Below are 20,042 nucleotides of genomic sequence, written 5' to 3'. Positions count from 1 at the left end.
GCTGCCCGACTCACAAATCTTGGCCACGCTGGCGACGAAGATCCACAGGACGATGATGTAGGGCGCCTGCACGTGATGCCACTTGAAGGTGACGATCTGGAAGCCCTCGCTCGCGTGCTCCGGAGGCGCCTCTTCCATCCCCGCGGCGGCGGGCAGCAGCAGCAGCAGCAAGCCCAGCAGGAGCAACCCCCAGGGCGGCAGCGGCCTCATCCTGGCCGGACCCATCAGCGGGGCAGAGACCTTCCGGGCGGCGGGCGGCGGCGGCGGCAGCAGGAGCGGCGAGCGCACAGCGTCTGCCCCAGCGCGCACGGCCGGCAGGGATCGGCCACGCCGCCGCCGCCTTTATGCTGTGCCCCCCGCCCCCGAGGGGAGGAGCTTCCCCGAGGGCTCTTCCCCGGCCCCGGGGCGCCTGGCCTGGCCCCGCGGGGCCCCAGCCATCCACTTGGCCAGGCGGCAGCGCCTCGCCGGGCGCCCAGGAGGATCGCTGCTCGCCCCTTCCTTCCTCTGGGAGGGGAGCCGGGGAGCCTGGCTCCGGTTCCCGCAGCAGGGAAACCGAACCACCGTCGGAAGCGCGCTGGTCCCGCGCGCCGCTCTGCGTCTTCCTCGCGGCCGAGCCCGGTGCCTTCCTTCTTCCCCAGGAGCCGGCGCCTTTGCCCAGCGCCCAGAAAGCCGCGGCGGATGAGGAGCAAGCAGGAGTCGGCGGCTGGACTGGGGTCCCGATCCCTCGGAGGCGGTGCGAGCCGGGCGCCCGGGCAAAGCTGCACGCCGAGCCCATTTGCGCGACTCGCCCGCCCACCTCCCCGGCCAGGCCACTTGGCGTGGGAGTTCAAACATCTCCCCGGAGAGATAAGGGAGCGAGCGTGGAAGAGGATCGCGGCAGGAAGAGAGAGACTTGGCGGTTGAGCAAAAGGGGCTGTGGACGTGGCCCTGGAGCTCCAAGGGGGCCGTCTCCAGCTCCGCCCTGCAGTCAGCATTTGACTAACACGGCGAGATAAGCGATTCTTGCAGCAAGAATCAAAATAAAGCTTGAATTGCGCACCTAGTTCAGACTTCTGGCGCGGGGATTTGATTCCCCACCCCGGCTCATGTCAGATGCCTGCAGCGTCTTGGAGGAGGAACGGAAGGGCCCCTACCTGCAATGAGCCCACCACACCTAAAAAACCCAAATAATGCTTTCTTTGGCACATGTCAGAAAAAGGTGAAGAATTTTCCCAGGACAGGGAAGTTTGGCTCTCTCAGACTTGCACATCTCTTTATTGAATGCACTCACGGCAACCCTTGTAGCTTGTGCACTTCTGCCCGAAGGCAGCCTTTCTCCAGGCAAGACACAGGCTGGTGGGTATTGTGGTCCTAAGCAGCTGGGTGGCAGCAGATTAGGGACTTCTGCCTCAAGACATGGCACATTTCCTGGCAGAAGTGAAGCATGCCTTTGCTCCTGTCATCTCAGGGCAACCAAGGAGTTATCTGAATATCATTCAGGAACTAGTATTACATCTCAGGTTTTACTCCTCTCTTTTCAATGTTTTAAAAATCCTGCAAGTTATCTTGGTGCTATGGGAGCTGGCCAGAGAAGGTCACCTCTCCCCACAGCAGGACTAAACGTCAGGAAAGTGGGTCACTGTGGCACAGCGGGAAGCCACAGCTTGGCTTCTCCCTGGGCTACTCCTGGTGAAGTGGGAAGCAGCGCTGCCATGTCTCTCGTGCCTCCAAGGTAAAGATGTTTCAATCCAGCCTAAGTGGTGGAGAAAATAAAACGTCAGAACCTAAGAAGAGCCTCCTGGCTTAGGCTAAGTACCCACTCAGTCCAGCATCTTGTTCTCAAAGTGCCCAACCAGGTGCCCCAACGGGAAGCCACAAGCCGGACCCAGACGCAAGAGGAACTTTCCCCCCTGCAGTTTCCAGCAACTGGGATTCAGAAGCATGTTGCCTCAGAAGCGTTTAGTGACTACACTGCACATCTGATATACCAATATCTCAGAGGCTGCTGGTATGCAGTTCTCCAATGACACGCGAGAGCCAGGGTGGTGTAGTGGTTAAGAGCGGTAGTCTCATAATCTGGGGAACTGGGTTCGCGTCTCCGCTCCTCCACATGCAGCTGCTGGGTGACCTTGGGCCAGTCACACTTCTCTGAAGTCTCTCAGCCTCACTCACCTCAGACAAAATAAAAAAAAATCCTTCCAGTAGCACCTTAAAGACCAACTAAGTTAGTTCTTGGTATCAGCTTTCATGTGCATGTGTATCTGAAGAAGTGTGCATGCACACGAAAGCTCATACCAAGAACTAACTTAGTTGGTCTTTAAGGTGCTACTGGAAGGAATTTTTTTTATTTTGACTATGGCAGACCAACACGGCTACCTGTCTGTAACTCACCTCACAGAGTGTTTGTCGTGGGGGAGGAAGGGAAAGGAGAATGTCAGCCGCTTTGAGACTCCTTCGGGTAGTGATAAAGTGGGATATCAAATCCAAACTCTTCTTCTGCATCTTCTATGGCATGGGTAGGCAAACTAAGGCTCGGGGGCCGGATCCGGCCCAATCACCTTCTAAATCCAATAACGACAGTTCAGGAATCAGCGTGTTTTTACATGAGTAGAATGTTTCCTTTTATTTAAAATGCATCTCCGGGTTATTTATGGGGCATAGGAATTCGTTCATTCCCCCCTCCAAAAAAAAAATAAAAAAAATAGTCCAGCTCCCCACAAGGTCTGAGGGACAGTGGACCAGCCCCCTGCTGAAAAAGTTTGCTGACCCCTGTTCTATGGCATTGCAGGGGGAGCTGGGAACACATCTTTTAGTCCAGGCGCTACTTCACTGTGCCAGGTTATAAAGTCAGTGACTTGTTAGAGTTGCAGGTTACTTTTTTCACCAGGAAGGAAGAAAGGGGGTGGGAAGAAAAGTCAACAGTTCCCAATGTGATTATACTGAATCGTTGTCCTCCTGATGGTTTGTCATGCCAGAATTAGCAATCCTAGCTCTCCAAAGTACTGGAGCAGAGGTCCCCCAATGATGGTCTGTGAGCTTTGTTCAGGTGGTCCGTTGCATGTCTGTCAATTTGTGGTTGAAGGCGGCGGGTGGGGCTGGCATATCCATCATATTAAATTGTTGTTCACTGCTTTGTGATATTTTAGTTGGTCCTAAGAAAGGTATTGCCCTACTGTGACTTTTGGCTTTTTCCTTGTTTATGAGGCACATTGAGAATCTAATTTTACCGAGGATTATCTCTGTTGCTTCCTGCCTCATGTGTGACCATGAGGTTATTATTTTTTAATGCTATCATAAAATGTACATTATTTTAAAAGGTAAAGGTAAAGGGATCCCTGACAGTTAAGTCCAGTCGTGAACAACTCTGGGGTTGAGGCGCTCATCTCGCTTTACAGGCTCCGCAGACAGTTTTTCCGGGTCATGTGGCCAGCATAACTAAGCCACTTCTGGCGAACCAGAGCAGCGCACGGAAACACCATTTACCTTCCCGCCGGAGCGGTACCTATTGATCTACTTGCACTTTGACGTGCTTTCAAACTGCTAGGTTGGTAGGAGCTGGGACCGAACAACGGGGGCTCACCCCATCACGGGGATTCAAACTGCTGACCTTTTGATCGGCAAGCCCAAGGCTCAGTGGTTTAGTTAAACACAAATTGGTGTCTGCCATTCTGAGGATATGGATTTCAAAACCACCAGGGTATGGCAAAAATGCCAGGGAAAAAATGCTATTGTCACCTGGTAATAAACTACCACAACATTTTATGCTTCAGTTATGAAATAGACACTGTGATTCAGGAAGAGAATAATGCCTCTCAACATTGCCACTAACTCCAGGAAAATTTATACAACCAGGATCCTCAAATGGTAGCACTTTTCCTGGAATCTACCACTTTGGTTGTAGATTTGATAGATGGGGTGCAAGCTCATTTATTTGCTTGTCTAAAATAATATCTATCCTGATCCCTAAGAGAAATCAGAGTAATGTATACTAAAAATGAAAAACAATATATAAACATGCAAGGGAAAGCAAAACCCACAGTAGCCAAATTATCTACGAGTATTCAAAAGCTTGATTTAAAAGTTACACCAAGGAACCCTACAGATTTCCCAGAGGGGGAGCTCAGGAGGCAGAGGGACACCCCAGAAAAGGCCCTCTCCTACCTTGTCACCTCATGAACACCTGTGAAGGGTCAGAGAGAAGAGCAACCATGAAAGGGCTCAGATCTTGGCCAGGATTATATGGGCAATCTGGTCCCAAACTGTTTAGGTCAAACCCAAGTCTATGTTCTTGTAGGGTAAGAAAAAAGGACTCCTAAACACATATACATGGTGTTATAGATTTGGGGGACCCCCCTAAACCTTAGAAATTAATAAACTGTAGGATTTTGATTGCGCATTGAAGGGAAGATTGCAGGGCAGCAGGAAAATACAGGCTAAACTTGTTTCCAAGCCAGACCCTCACCTGGGATAGTGGCATTAATAGGACAAAAGGGGTGGATGGGGCCTGGGCAGGGAGAGGTTGCCATGGTGTTTGAGGTGTGTTTGAGGTGTCAGGGAAAAAGCTACTCTAGAGCAAGGCGTGGGGAACAAGTCCCCCTGAAATGACCATGCTGTAGGATCTGAACTCCCTCCATGCAGACTAAAGGTGTAAATATGTAAATAAAACCTACTTCTAAAATCCATGACAGTCTCTGCTGTGTCTTCGGTTCTCCAAAGGAGCATAAAATCTGGGTGAGCATCTGGAACCCCCTGGCAGAGAGTGGGGGTGGCACCCAACTTTTGTAACAATATAAATGGCATGTGAGGAAGATGGTAGAACCTTCTCTCCTGTCATACTATTTTTGGTTTGTTTTTACATGACAGGTATTTTTATGCAGGAAGAATTCATATGGGCAAACACCTATAGCCTAAAGTCATGTGGCTGCACTTTATCACAGTTCTACTGACTGTGTACACTGGCTCTAACTATAATGTGTGTTACAGCATTAAAACCCCCAATGACAGTTTTTCTCAGAAATAGGCCCCACTGATTTCAGTGGGTCTTACCTCCATGCAAGTCTGCACAGGACTCCAGTCCTAGCCTTACAGTTGGCAATTACCCTCCTCCTAGATTCCTCCCTGGCTACTCATCTTACCTTAATTTAATGAATTGATTTTAAGCATTTATATGCTGCTTTACATTTAACATTTTCAAAGTGGTGTGGAGAAAAATATATAAAGAAAGCAATATATAAGCAGAACAATGAATAATACATAATGCGTGATAACAGATGGTCTTCTAAATTTCATTCTGCACTTCACATTTATTTGATAAAGGAAATGATTTTGCTCATTTTATAACCATGTATCTTGGCTACGTCAGGGAAATTTTTGGAATGTTGTCTCTTGGTGTCCTCCGCATCAAGGCATGCACACCACTTGGCTCTCTTTCCCGAGATGTAGCTTACAACAATTAAAATCAATGAGAGTTGCTATTGATTAAATGGGGCATTCATACCAGTAAAGATAAGTTAATTCACCACGTGGAACAGCTTTGCCTCAGAAACAAGTCATGGAATTATGTGCATGGTGAAAACCTACGTGCACAGGTGTTTTCGGACCAATAATATTAGTTGGTGCATACAGCCGGCTACTGTGGTTACTGTATTACTATGAATTTTATATTGTTGATTTTTATTGACCACTGCCTATGGGACGCCTTCAAGGAGGAGGCCTCCAAGCACAGCAATGATCTGAACAGTGTGTGGAGCACAAAGAGAAGAACTCGGTCTGTTGACATGATTTTGCGGCAAATCTTGGGGCTCATCCACATTTCCGTTTCCCCCCTTATTTTTACACATGGGTTTGAGGGGGGGTGTCGTCCTGGCACTGTCCCCAGGAAAACCTGCTGTTTTCTACACAGCAAACTTCAATCACGTTTTCTGCAAATTGACGTTTGTTCCGATTCAACAGTAATCAGAGAGTTTTCCTAGGGAAAGTGGTGAGACCAAGTTAAACCTCCCAGGCCTATGACTGGAAGTCACGTAGCAAGCAGAGGTGTGGATGAACTCAGAGTTGCCTTAGTGGTTCACACACCTTGTGTTGTTGAGGGGCACTATTCAAGTTTGCCTGCTACTTGTTTTCTATTATTAGCCTGCCTTCCCTCACCTGCTTTTGTCCTTTCACCCCACAGTCAAAATTTAGACTGCAAAGGTACAACTGCCTTGATTTCAGCAAGGCATTTGACAAGGTGCCCCATGATATTCTTGTAAAGAAGCTGGTAAAATGCGGTCTTGACTCTGCTACCACTCAGTGGATTTGTAACTGGCTGACTGACCAAACCCAAAGGGTGCTCATCAATGGTTCCTCTTCATCCTGGAGAAGAGTGACTAGTGGGGTGCCACAGGGTTCTGTCTTGGGCCCGGCCTTATTCAACATCTTTATCAACGACTTGGATGATGGACTCAAGGGCATCCTGATCAAATTGGCAGATGACACCAAACTGGGAGGGGTGGCTAACACACCAGAGGACAGGATCACACTTCAAAACGACCTTGACAGATTAGAGAACTGGGCAAAAATAAACAAGATGAATTTTAACAGGGAGAAATGTAAAGTATTGCACTTGGGCAAAAAAAATGAGAGGCACAAATACAAGATGGGTGACACCTGGCTTGAGAGCAGTACATGTGAAAAGGATCTAGGAGTCTTGGTTGACCACAAACTTGACATGAGCCAACAGTGTGACGCGGCAGCTAAAAAAGCCAATGCAATTCTGGGCTGCATCAATAGGAGTATAGCATCTAGATCAAGGGAAGTAATAGTGCCACTGTATTCTGCTCTGGTCAGACCACACCTGGAGTACTGTGTCCAGTTCTGGGCACCACAATTCAAGAAGGACACTGACAAACTGGAACGTGTCCAGAGGAGGGCAACCAAAATGGTCAAAGGCCTGGAAACGATGCCTTATGAGGAACGGCTAAGGGAGCTGTGCATGTTTAGCCTGGAGAAGAGGAGGTTAAGGGGTGATATGATAGCCATGTTCAAATATATAAAAGGATGTCACATAGAGGAGGGAGAAAGGTTGTTTTCTGCTGCTCCGGAGAAGCGGACACGGAGCAATGGATCCAAACTACAAGAAAGAAGATTCCACCTAAACATTAGGAAGAACTTCCTGACAGTAAGAGCTGTTCGACAGTGGAATTTGCTGCCAAGGAGTGTGGTGGAGTCTCCTACTTTGGAGGTCTTTAAGCAGAGGCTTGACAACCATATGTCAGGAGTGCTCTGATGGTGTTTCCTGCTTGGCAGGGGGTTGGACTCGATGGCCCTTGTGGTCTCTTCCAACTCTATGATTCTATGATTCTATGATTCTATGAAAGGTAGACCTAAGGCACACTGATAGTGCTCTATATTAGTGTAATAGATACTGAGACCCAGCTTGGTGTTTTTGGAATTGTAGACCTTGCTCCTGTTGTGCTAATTACATTTTTACTATTTTCATATTGTATTGTAATTGTTAATTAAACTTTTGCTTCCAGTATCTTTATTATGTTCCACTTTGGGGATAATTGTCAAAAAGCGGGAGGCAGATTTGGAAATAAACTCATAAATATGTAAAGCCTGGTATGTTAACTACAGTACCCAGTAGTCATGGCTTTAAACTGCAGAGAAAATCTGCAATTCTAGGGATACCTTCTTTGGAGACAATCTCTTCTGGTTTCTGAGTAAAGGTGCAAGGATTTGCACCCTGAACCTTGTAGTAAATTAGAAAAAAGTGCAAAACAATCCAATTAAACAATTAACCTTAAATAATCTGATCGTCTAGGCACACATCAGCTTTACAACCAATAAATGTAAAAGAAGGTGCTTCTCTTTTTACACCAAGAAAAGCTTAGGAGTCCAAAAACAATAATCAAATAATTCTATCACAGTAATTTAGCTAAAGTGACCATTTTCTTTACATCGTACATAAATTCAGTTCAGTATTCTTGTACCTTGTTAATGGTTTGCATATTATAATCTTTGTTTTTAAATGCAGGTTAGGAGACCCACACGCATTCCAGGGATCAATTTCTCCATTTAATCAAGTGAATCAAGGGTCCACCCACATAATAAAAAGGTTCACTTGGAAACCTTTGAAAGTTTCCAGGGCTGGGGCCGGCCTGCCTCCAGGGCACACAGGCCAAGAATGCAGACGTGCTTGCTGCCCTATGGAGAGTTCCTGGAGAATCTCCGAGCAATTCAGATATGCTAAGGCACAAAGCCTCCAGGAACACAGCAGGCACAACCTGACCCATGGCAGTCTCCCTATCTTGCCACTGGAGTAGAACAGCAGGTGGACAGCTCTTTCTGTCCTATGTTGAGGGTGGGAGGCAAGTGAGGATTGCACCTGGGTGACTCTATCTCTCCTCCTCAAGGGAGACCAAAGATACTGAGCTCACCTGCCTGGATGCTGCTGGCTGTCACCATCATCATCATCATCACCACCATCATCATCATCATTGCTGACAGATTGGAGCTGGTGCAACAGCCTTGCTTCCACAAGAGGGTGAGGGTGATACCCACAATCTTTGGGGGCTAGTGCTGGAATCACCTGATTGCAATCCAGAGTACAATTTGTTACTAGCATCAGTGACTACAGTATCATAGGAACACTGATCCAGAGCATATTTTCTACAGCCTTTATATTTGCTTACATGTAAGATTGGGTATGTATTTTAGTTGTGCATATTGTATTATGCATTTTATTTTATACAGACGCAGGTTTCATCGCATGTATATTGTAATTATATTGTAATTTCAGCTTGCTGAGTCTGGATGAATTGATCAAGATTGGCTGATAAAGCATTGAACAAAACAGATTGGTTATCCGGAAACTCTGTTCTGGCGATATTTGGTGACAGATTATGTATATATCAAACTTTTGAATTATTCTACCGCAACTGGTGAAGAAGATTTAGAGAATTTGGTTGCAATTTCTGATCATCTGTATTAGTCTATTAATAGTGTTTAGTGCCATTGTTATTGGCCATTGTGTTGCGTTGTATTGTTCAGAGTGGGAGAACTAGCAGCTGTGCTTGTACTTCAACATAGGGGTGGGGCAGGATTCGTCCATTCACCATTTGAAAGGTAACTTATGAATACCATACCCTCCAACATTTCTCCAGTGAAAAGAGGGACACCCTAAGGGAAAGTGGGGTGCTCTGGGATCAAATCAGAAACCAGGACAGCTTCTTTAAATCAGGACATCCCTGTAAAATAGGGACATTTGAAGGGTCTGGAATACTGTTAAATCATCATCATTTGGCAAAGAATTTCCAAAGGAAACTGCCTCTTCCCATGCCTAGGTTTGCCCTCAAATTCATGCCCTGGCAAAGCACACTATAGCGGACCTCTTTCTGCTCATAAAAACCAGCTTTAGAGTTATTTACATTTTATAGAACAGAACTTTTGGGCAGTGTGTTTAGCAACATCCTTATACCACATCAGGTAATCTGTCTTATGTAGCCCAATCTTGGGATGCGGGTGGCACTGTGGGTTAAACCACAGAGCCTAGGACTTGCCAGTCAGAAGGTCAGTGGTTCGAATCCTCGCAACGGGGTGAGCTCCCGTTCCTCGGTCCCTGCTCCTGCCAACCTAGCAGTTCGAAAGCACATCAAAGTGCAAGTAGATAAATAGGTACCACTCCAGCGGGAAGGTAAATGGCGTTTCCGTGCGCTGCTCTGGTTCACCAGAAGCGGCTTAGTCATGCTGGCCACATGACCTGGAAGCTGTACGCCGGCTCCCTCGGCCAATAAAGCGAGATGAGTGCCGCAACCCCAGAGTCGGCCACGACTGGACCTAATGGTCAGGGGTCCCTTTACCTTTACCCCAATCTTGTCTACCCTGACTGGCAGTGGCCCTCCTTCCCTTACACAGGCAAATGACCTTTCACAGCCCTTCTAAACAGATCCTTTTTTTAAGGTCAAGGGTGGAGCCAGAGACCTTCTGGAGGCAAAGCTTGTCCTCCTCTCTTCCTGAGCTTGGGTTCCTTCTGCAACAAACACTTGCTGACCTTTCTGGCCTTAGCCCCCACCACTTGCTCTTTGTTCACCTTCAGTTGGGATGATCAGGCACAGGAAAATCCTGCACTCACACACCTGGCCTGGGAACTACGAGTTCCAGGGCAGCGGAGGCAGGATGTCCACCCACTGGGTCCCTGTGCCAGCTGCACCTCCCTATCTAGAAATCCTATCTTAGTCTGTGTTTATTTTATTCATTGTTTTTTCATGTGAAAACCTTTCAAACGTTTTACTCAACACCCTCTCTGGCAACGCACATTGTGCTTTGCTTCCAGAAAGAATAAACGACATGGGAGATCATAAAAATATAACATTAGAAAAGAAAATTCTTTTGAAGAGAACGTAGCATGAGTTTTAGCTCAAATAGTAGTGGAAGTAACAATATGTGTGAGCTAATTGTATCCTTGCAAATATAAAACTACAAGTTCCCCCAAACCGGTGTGCTGTTGTTTCTCTTAAAAAAAGTCTCGGGTTTCCTGCAGCAGACTTCCCTTACATGGTACAATGGAAAAGTTCCCATGAATAGAACAGAAATTAAGAGAGATTCTCACATTTCAGTTTGGGTATGATCCAGTCAATAGTATGCAAGCTTATGGTTCATCCATTTCAGTGATAAACACACCGACTTTAATGAGAAATTTCATAACGTGGTTAACTCTGTTATTCAAATCACTAAGAATACAGTTGCATGTTTTGCTCAGAAGTAAGTGCTAGTGTGTTTAATGGACTTACTCCCTAGTAAGTAAGCATACGAGATGGTTGGACAGTGTTCTCGAAGCTACAAACATGAGTCTGACCAAACTGCAGGAGGCAGTGGAAGACAGGAGCGTCTGGCGTGCTCTGGTCCAGGGGGTCACGAAGAGGCGGACACGACTAAACAACAACAAGTAAGCATAGGATTGCATCTCTTTAAAAAAACTTCCCTTCAGTGGAAGTTTGTAGCGGACTAACAGAATAAGGAAATTTATGGATCACCCTGAAATCCATGTGTGCATATATCTTGCTTTTCCATGGAGGAAATGAGGCTACAAATAGCCAGCCTTTCAAGACTTGTACACTAACTAGGTCAGCACAAGCGTCCCCACAACACAAGGGCAGTCACACCTGGCTCACCCTGCCATCTCCCAGGTGTGGCCTTCTGTGATGATGCTGGCTTCTTTCTGAGAACGCGCTCAGGATATAGCACTGCAGACTGACCAGGCGCTGCTTCTGAAATAGCCAGAAGCACATCAGCACTCACTGGAGACAGAACCTTTTTGGTGAACACAAAGTCCAGCGCTACCTTCCCATCTGGTGCTAAGGAAGCTGAAGAGCATGACCAACTCGGAAGTAGCGGATCCCACCACTGGCAGCAATTATGTAGCAGATCCCATCACTATATACCAATTGCAGTGGATCCAAACTACTTACACATTGTATAATAACCACCACAGGCTATCTTCTGGTTTATCTGTGAGGGAAATCTTAAATACTTTCTATGATTCTATATGGTGTTTCCTGCTTGGCAGGGGGTTGGACTCGATGGCCCTTGTGGTCTCTTCCAACTCTATGATTCTATGATTCTAAATACTTGAAGACTCAGGAAGAAGTTGAACAAATAAGATAGATTCATTTCACAGAACAAGGTGGATAAAACAAAGGATGTGTCAGGAGATAATGTCCTTTCAGGAAACAGTTAACCTATTAATAATTATCCTAAATCTAATGGATGTTACAGGCTACTAGTCACGCACAGCTTCTTTAAAATGTCAGTCACTTAAGTTCAGTTATTACACTTCAGATAGTTGTTACAGGTGTCCAGACTAGATGGAAAATGCTCAGAATTACTTCACTTCAGTTCCTTAAGTTAGTTGCATAGATGCTATAGCTTAATACTTTGGTTCTTAAACAAGGTGGAACTTTCTGTCAGTTACCCTATTCTCAACAACCTCAGATATGCAGATGACACAACCTTGATGGCAGAAAGTGAGGAGGAATTAAAGAACCTTTTAATGAGGGTGAAAGAGGAGAGCGCAAAATATGGTCTGAAGCTCAACATCAAAAAAACAAAGATCATGGCAACTGGTCCCATCACCTCCTGGCAAATAGAAGGGGAAGAAATGGAGGCAGTGAGAGGTTTTACTTTATTGGGCTCCATGATCACTGCAGATGGTGACAGCAGCCACAAAATTAAAAGACGCCTGCTTCTTGGGAGAAAAGCAATGACAAACCTAGACAGCATCTTAAAAAGTAGAGACATCACCTTGCCAACAAAGGTCCGTATAGTGAAAGCTATGGTTTTCCCAGTAGTGATGTATGGAAGTGAAAGCTGGACCATAAAGAAGGCTGATCACCGAAGAATTGATGCTTTTGAAGTATGGTGCCGGAGGAGACTCTTGAGAGTCCCATGGACTGCAAGAAGATCAAACGTATCCATTCTTAAGGAAATCAGCCCTGAGTGCTCACTGGAAGGACAGATTGTGAAGCTGAGGCTCCAATACTTTGGCCACCTCATCAGAAGAGAAGACTCGCTGGAAAAGACCCTGATGTTGGGAAAGATGGAGCATACAAGAAGAAGGAGACGACAGAGGACGAGATGGTTGGATAGTGTTCTTGAGGCTACCAGCATGAGTTTGAGCAGACTGCGGGAGGCAGTGGAAGACAGAAGTGCCTGGCGTGCTCTGGTCCATGGGGGCACGAAGAGTTGGACACGACTAAACGACTAAACAACAACATCAACGACACTCCTGAGGTACTTTGAATAGTATTACAGACACAGGGGATCACCACACCCCTCTTAACTGGTCTTGGAGTCTTCGCTTTCTAGAAGTTGTCTCCTCTCCTGACTGAAATGAGACCAAAGTGGACGGTATCCTTACACCTTCTACTTCTCTTGGCTGGATGTTAAACTCAATTTTGAACCGGCTCTCTCAGACAAACCCTATCTCCCATCTCAAATCAAGCCCTATCTAACCACTCCCTCGGAAATGGCTCCTTTTATTCTCCCTCCCAAATTGCTGGCTCCACCCCCCTCTGACTAGCTGTCTTGGTATCCAATCAGAGAGGGGCTCCAGCCCTCTGGTGGAATTCTGAAGGACTGCATCACCAGCCTCTGCTGTCCATCACAGCTGCCTTGCTTCCTGAGCAAGCCCTCTCCAAGTGGCACAGACCAAGTTAAGCAGTGCTTCTGAGAAGGCCGTGAACTGAGGAGGTATCAGGAGTATCACCAGGAGGTGTCAGGAGGCAATGCTGAGGCCTCAGCACTGGGCCCACTGCCAACCCCCAATTTCCCTACCCCTCTTTGATCTTCCTGCCTGTTCACTTGTCCTCACTTAGCAAGTGAACAGTGAGAGGAACAAGGAGGAGGAGCTTCCATCCACCTTGCCCTCTCCTCTCCCACGGTGTGGACTGGGCCCAAAGGGAGAGGACAAATGAAAAGACAGCAGGGACCGCAATGAGGAGGAGATATATCAACACACAAGGAAAGGGTCCATAAGGCACCTTGCACCAAGGTCTTCCCAAACCTGGGATGAGGCCCTGCCAGCAGCACTTCAGTCAGCTCAAAGATGGACGACAGAAATGGCACACAGATATTTTTGTCCTCGGGTAAATACAGAGCATTTTCAGAACCAGACATTAACACAAATAAAGCAGTTAGGCTGCTGTTGAAACACACTGACCCTGCTTTGGTTGGACATACAGTTTTCCTTGCAAGATCAAGTTCAGGAGAAACCTGCTAGTTTCCATTGCAGAATCCGTGTGTGCATACCAACTGATTGACTGACCCTGGTTACATCACAAAGTTCCCAAGGCAGTTTTTCTAGTTTGAAAACTTATAGTTTAATAGATTTGATTAACTTCCAAGGCCCTGATCTTTTTTTTAAGATGAACTGCCTGCCTGAAGCAAAGATGAAAAGGAAAGTGGATTTGGAAGTACACATTTCATGAGCCAAGCAGGGTCGGAATTCAAACTCAACCTGAAACTGAAAAAAATAAAACTGGCTCCAAGTTAAATGTATGTATGCATGCTTGGCCTGTATATTAAGTACAGTTTTTTAAAACATAGAAACTACTTTTTAGTAAAAAATGAATAAAAATAGTGCACAGTCATAAATCTCAAATACGGGACATCTAAGCAAATTTTGTTTTTAATTTCAGGAACGATATTTGGCTTCAAAAGCCAAAAATAGGCTAACCTTTTCTTAGTTATATGGGCGCTTAAAAATAATAATTGGAAGTCATGTGTATATTATCTTTTATCAAAGACAAAGTTGCTTGCTTTCACTTTGCAAGGTGGTGTTAACATTTTAAGCAAACTGGTCTTGGCAAGCTAACAATGACAACAATAAACCCATTTCTTCTAAAATCATTTCCTTAAACTTCCAGCTTCCTAAACATCAAACAGAGGACAATCCCTGCTATGACTTTCTCATCTGGGGGTCTTTGTAATAATTGGAAGTTTAGGAAGCAAAATGTTGAGATTGACTCTCCAGAAACAGGAGAAGGGAAAGGCAGGGGAATTGTTTACTAGGCAGGGAGATTGATGTGAGCATAGGAAACTTAACTCCTCGATGCTTTATGGTGCATGGTGGATGATTCTGACTAGGCTCAGGCCACTTACTTAAGGGGAGAACCACCAGTAACTTACTAAAGGTTCTCACTGTCAAAGGACTCAGCCCTACTGCTATCTTTAAGACTCAGAGGTGGAGTCGCCTGCAAATACTTGCATCTCTCTAGGTCAAAGATGGCAAAATCAGGTCAGGGTCCAGCCAGTTCCCTCATGGAGATGAGGTCAAGAACACTACATCTCTTGTTAGTGTGTATCAGGCTTCAGTTGGCTTTAGTCTCCCTGCTGAGACAACTTTCTCCTATACCTAAGAAGAGCTTTATCCAGAGGTGTTCCCTTGGAGGTGAAGGATGCTTTGGACCTGACTTTGCCTGCTTTTCCTAGGCTTTCCGTGCTTTGAACTAAGTTGGCCTGCGGTGACTTGACTTTGCCTACATTGACCAGGCTTAGTCTGTCACAAGTTGACTTTGCTTACGTTGACCAGACATTGCCTGTTTGGACTTGACTTCACAATACTCTACCAGCTTCCTCTGTGGATCTTAAGAATCCATGGAATAAGATAGCTTTACTTCATGTTTTGTGATCACTTGTCCCATGGACTCTATTTCATCTTGGTGAGAAATGAACTTCTCTTTGAAGCATTTACCATTGGTACAGATGCCACCATTATTTCTTTAGTTATTTCCTTCACTCCTTTCAGCTTCATTTTCACCTTGTATGAATGGGGATTTTGTGGCGTGTTTGTATGCTGTGTGGCTGGGCATCCAGTCTTAAAACCATGTCCACAGGATCTCATTTGAACAGCAGGGTCCCCAAACACATTCTGTTTCTCCAACTATTTTCAGCAAGCCATTCACTATGAACCCCAGACTTCGCTCCTGGTCCATCATTGCCAGTGCATGTGAAATTAAGATTTTTTTTGCCCATTAAAAAAAAACCAGTCTGCAGCAAAAAGCCCCCGTCCTTCAGACAGCATGCACAAGATGTAGAAAAGTTATTGACCTTGGAAGGGTTTGCCCAGGTAGAAGAGTGCAGTGCAGGAAGGGTTCAAAAATAGGGCATTTTGCTATCAGGTGTCATACCCAGGTGCAAAGGTGTGAGGCATCGCTGCAAGCCAGTGCAAGCTCAGTGAAGTTAAAGGCAAGAAGTTAAAAACCACCACTAGGCGTTTTCTCTCATAATAAGAATTCCCACCTGACAGGACTCATGTACTGCTACCACTATTCATTCTTAATTGATTTTAGGTGAGGAAATGGATGTAATATTGAGGGAAACTAATGGAAGGAACTTGGATTTTGGAGCAAGATCTGGAACACTGGAGTGCGACATTTAATTGTTTTATTGGGTAAATTAATGGAATATTTCATTTGGGTGATATAGGTGGGAGGCACATTAATTTATTTGGGGTAAACTTTATGAATAATTAACCAGATTCATTATGTGAACTTTTAAATTCTAGTAATTACTGTATTTTTCACTCTATAAGACGCACCAGACCACAAGACGCACCTAGTTTTTGGAGGAGGAAAACAAGAAAATAAATATTCTGAATCTCAGAAGCCAGAACAGCAAGAGGGATCGCTGCGCAGTGAAAGCAGCAATCCCTCTCGCTGTTCCGGCTTCTGGGATAGCTGTGCAGCTTGCATTCGCTCCATAAGATGCACACACATCTCCCCTTACTTTTTAGGAGGGAAAAAGTGAGTCTTATAGAGCAAAAATATTTATAAATGGTCATATAAATATGTGTGCAAATTGTCATGCCGTTTCATTCTCTTTTTTTCCAGTGGTGCAGACCCTCTTCTTATGACAGCGCATAAATGGCTGCTCTACATATAAGGAAAGCCCTAACAAATTATTCAACAGTTTTTCCAGGCTTCTGAGCTCTTCAGCTGAAGCAGGCCATCTCCTAAACTAGATTCCTCTTGGTGATTTCTGAACTTCTGAATCTTTCAGCTGAATTTAAAATAACAGGAAAACAGAACTAGCAAAATAAGAGGAAGAAAGATAGGTAACCATGCAGGTTAAAGTAACAGAAAGGCCATTTTTATTTTGTAACTTTTCGGTAGTTCAGAGTCAGGAACAGGACTTAGTTTCTCTCCACCTGACTAGTGTTCTTTGGGTAGGTTTACACATGCACTTGCATTATCATAGAATCATATGACTGTAGAGTTGAAAGGGACCCCAAGGGTCATCTAGTCCAACCCCCTGCAAGGCAGGAATCTTTTGCTCAACAATTGTCAATCATAAACCAAAGATACTTTAAAATGGAGAAATGGGGGAGAGTAGAGGGAAATATTCACTTTCCATAACTCTTTACCAACCCACCCCCACCATATGTGACATCCTGAAGTGGCAAAGTTCATGAAATAGCCCAGGTCATAGTTTCAAGGTCCACTTCAATTGCTGAAGGCAATCTAATCTAATTTTGATTAGCCAAGCAGAGTAATCTTCCAGACATCCAGTATTTGTAGCAGGATGTATTGTGTTTCACTTCCTCTTCACTGTACACAAATAAGCCACTCCATATTCCCTCATATAACCTTTCTATAGGTACTAAACAATTAGGATTATCATTCCACTTAGAAGCTGCAGCTAGTGCAGAATTCAGCTGCCAGGTTATAAACAAGATAAGAGACAGTAGAGCCATTGCCCAAAGCGCTGGTCTGTTGTTGAACTGCGTATGGCTTTGTGACTGAGAGGGGCAAACCCCTGTACTATGATACATGGTCCTCTCACACTCAAGACTAGCAATTCTAACCCAGAGCATTGGCATTATATGTGTTCCAAAATTAATACAATTTCCAAAAGAAAAAGAAAATTCAGCAGATGTTCTAAAAGTAATATGAAAAAGACTGGCATACCATGCCAAAAATTCCTGGTGGAGCACACACAGAGGGCTGCCACATACAAGTGGAGCCATATCATTCATTCCCCTGAGCCAGCCAATCAGACCTGGAGAGAAATTCCTTTCTGCAGGAATGAGCTGGAGGTGCAGACAAGTCTCGTGCATCAATAGTTCACTCAGATAACATTGTTTTGGCATTTTATTACCCTTCTATCCTGGAGGAGGCAAACCCCTCTTAATATGTAGTTTTCTCTGGTGCCCCAGTGAAAGTGAGAAAACAGCCTTAAGGAACCCAGTCAGTCAGCATCAATAGCCCATTACTGAATTGTTAGAAATGTTTACAGAATTTGCCAGGAGGAGGTTTCAAGATTTCATCCCTTTCATACTTAGAACTCTTCTATATTCAGACCAAAGAACTGAGGATGTTAACTGGAGATTATTTGTAATTTTTTATATGGGATGGAACTTTTTTCCATTTTCATTCTCCTTCCTAAATACATTTTTCACCTGTGCCTTGGCTAACATTTGTAAAAAGCAACTCACCTGTTATTTTTTGGTAGCGAAATTACATCACTGATTTTAATCTTGAAAGATACAGGTTCTTCTTTGTCCTCTCAGTCCTACCAGTTGCACTTCCCAGCTGGAGTTCATCTTTCCATAAGATGAATAAACAAAGTTGCCTTATACAGAGCCACACCAATGATCCATTTAGCCTCCTACTGTCAGCTGACTTTCCAAATCCTATCATATCTGGAAGAGAGATGTGAACGGTTTTCATATGGAAAATCCTCTCCTGTAGCCTTTCCTATTCCTTCTGTGCAACTATGCATCATCACCATGTCATCAATTGCAGATATTTATTACCACCAAGAGACCACCCAGGAACTTCTCATACCAGGAGCTGAATTCACCATTAAACTAGGGATGTAGAAAAATAAAAGCAGCCCTATAATGGGTGAAGCCTTGCACCATTTTCTTATGCTGGGAATGTGGGCTTGGGACAACACATCTTTGTTTGAGATTCTGTCCTGCCATGTGATGCCCAAAATCTTCCTGGTGCAGTGCATACAAAAGGCATTGAGGCGTTGCTCCTGATGGCTGTAAGGTGCGCACAACTTATTTACATAAAGCAGTGCGCTCAGCACACAAGCCTAGTAGACCTTCATCTTGGTATTGGTTGTTAGCATCACATTCTCTCATACCCCTTTGCAGAGGCGAGCCATTGCTGTAGCTGCCTTGCCAATACACTTGTCCAGCTCAGCATCAATGGAGAGATTGCTGGTTATGGTGGAACCCAGGCAGACAAAATTGTCTACCACCTCATGTGTGTGATCACCAATGCTCATGCATGGAGTGCTGGTGATGTCCTGACTTAGGATGTTGGTTTTCTTCAGGAGGATGGTAAGGCAAAACTCCACACAGGCTTGAGCAAAATGGTTGATGAGTTTCTGTAGAGCTTCCTCAGAGTGAGCTGTCAAGGCTGCATCACCTGCAAACATCTCTTGGAAGAGAACCCGACACACTTTTGTCTTGGCATCGAGACGTGCCAAGTTGAACAGACCCCTGTTGCTCCTTCTTCAGTCAAGCTGAAGGCATAGAAGGGCAACAGGGAGAAGAATATGCCCAAGAGAGCTGGGGTGAGGACACAGGCGTGTTTCACACTGCTCTTTAGAGGGAAGGCATCCAAGGATGAACCGTCATACTTGACAGTGCTGTGCGTGTTCTCATGAAAGGATATAACAAACAAACAAACCCTGGCCATCTGGCTGGGTTTCCCCAGCCACTCTGGGTGGCTTCCAACAAAATATTAAAATACAGTACTCCGTCAGACATTAAAAGCTTCCCTAAACAGGGCTGCCTTCAGATGCCTTCAGAAATGATAATCTTGTGGAGTTTAGGAGGACATCCTATCTTGTTAAGCAGTGTGAAGAGTCTTTTTTGGCTGATGAGGTCAAAGGCCTTTATCAGGTGCATGAAGATGATGTACAAGGGGTGTCTCTGCTCTTGGCATTGCTCTTGCAGCTGGTGCAGTGAGAAAATCATGTTGACTGTTGACCTCTGAGCTCTAAAGCCACATTGTGACTCGGGATGGACCTGGTTAGCAAGTGACTGTAACATGTTGAGAACTACACAGGCAAAGGCTTTCCCCACAGAACTCAGCAGGGAGATTCGGACTGAATGTTCTGTCATTGCTTTAGACAGTAGCCACTGGCACATCATCTGGCAATCCACTGGGCATCACTCTTTGCCCTTCTCAGTTCAGCAAGCATCTTCTTGCAGGGCACACACTTGGCACCAGCTTGGCTGCAAGAGTTGTCAGAAGGAGGCATACAAGGCACCATCCAACTGCCTTAGGGATTCCACTCTGATTTGTGTAGGGTTTACTCCTTGGCCTTTTCTTCTCCCAAAGTTGTCCCACAAGGAAGCAGGTAGAGATCAATCCTCAGGGTTTACTCCTGAAGTCTTCTCCAAAACTGTGTATAGCCATAAGGCAGTGGAGGTTTCAGATCAGAGATTTCCATCTCTCAGATGGGCTACCTTCCCAGGTGGATGAGCCCCACCTGCCCCTCACTTCCCTCTACAGCACAAGCAAAAACCTCCTTCTTGACTGTTGGACCCACTATTGGTCTCG

At 45.4% G+C, this 20,042-nt stretch overlaps 1 protein-coding gene across 3 annotated transcripts in view; it reads right to left on the bottom strand.

The window, feature by feature from the left end:
- Positions 1-20,042, bottom strand: part of SLC9A3 (solute carrier family 9 member A3) — a gene marked incomplete at its 3' end in the record, with an annotated part of 104,392 nt that overhangs the window by 53,092 nt on the left and 31,258 nt on the right. For 2 of the 3 annotated variants that reach the window (XM_082194814.1, XM_082194815.1), the window contains exon 1: positions 15-285. The exons of the other annotated variant lie outside the window; for it this stretch is intronic. In XM_082194814.1, coding sequence (XP_082050940.1) covers positions 15-225 — 211 coding nt within the window. In that variant the 5' untranslated portion in view covers positions 226-285. Of the gene's footprint in view, positions 1-14; positions 286-20,042 lie in introns of those variants that run through there. 3 annotated transcript variants of the gene reach the window in all.

Source organism: Podarcis vaucheri, assembly GCF_965113315.1.
Source record: "Podarcis vaucheri genome assembly, chromosome: 13".
Lineage (NCBI taxonomy): Eukaryota > Metazoa > Chordata > Lepidosauria > Squamata > Lacertidae > Podarcis > Podarcis vaucheri.
The sequence above is the reverse complement of the archived record's forward strand: the minus strand, read 5'-3'. Positions and strand labels throughout refer to the sequence as shown.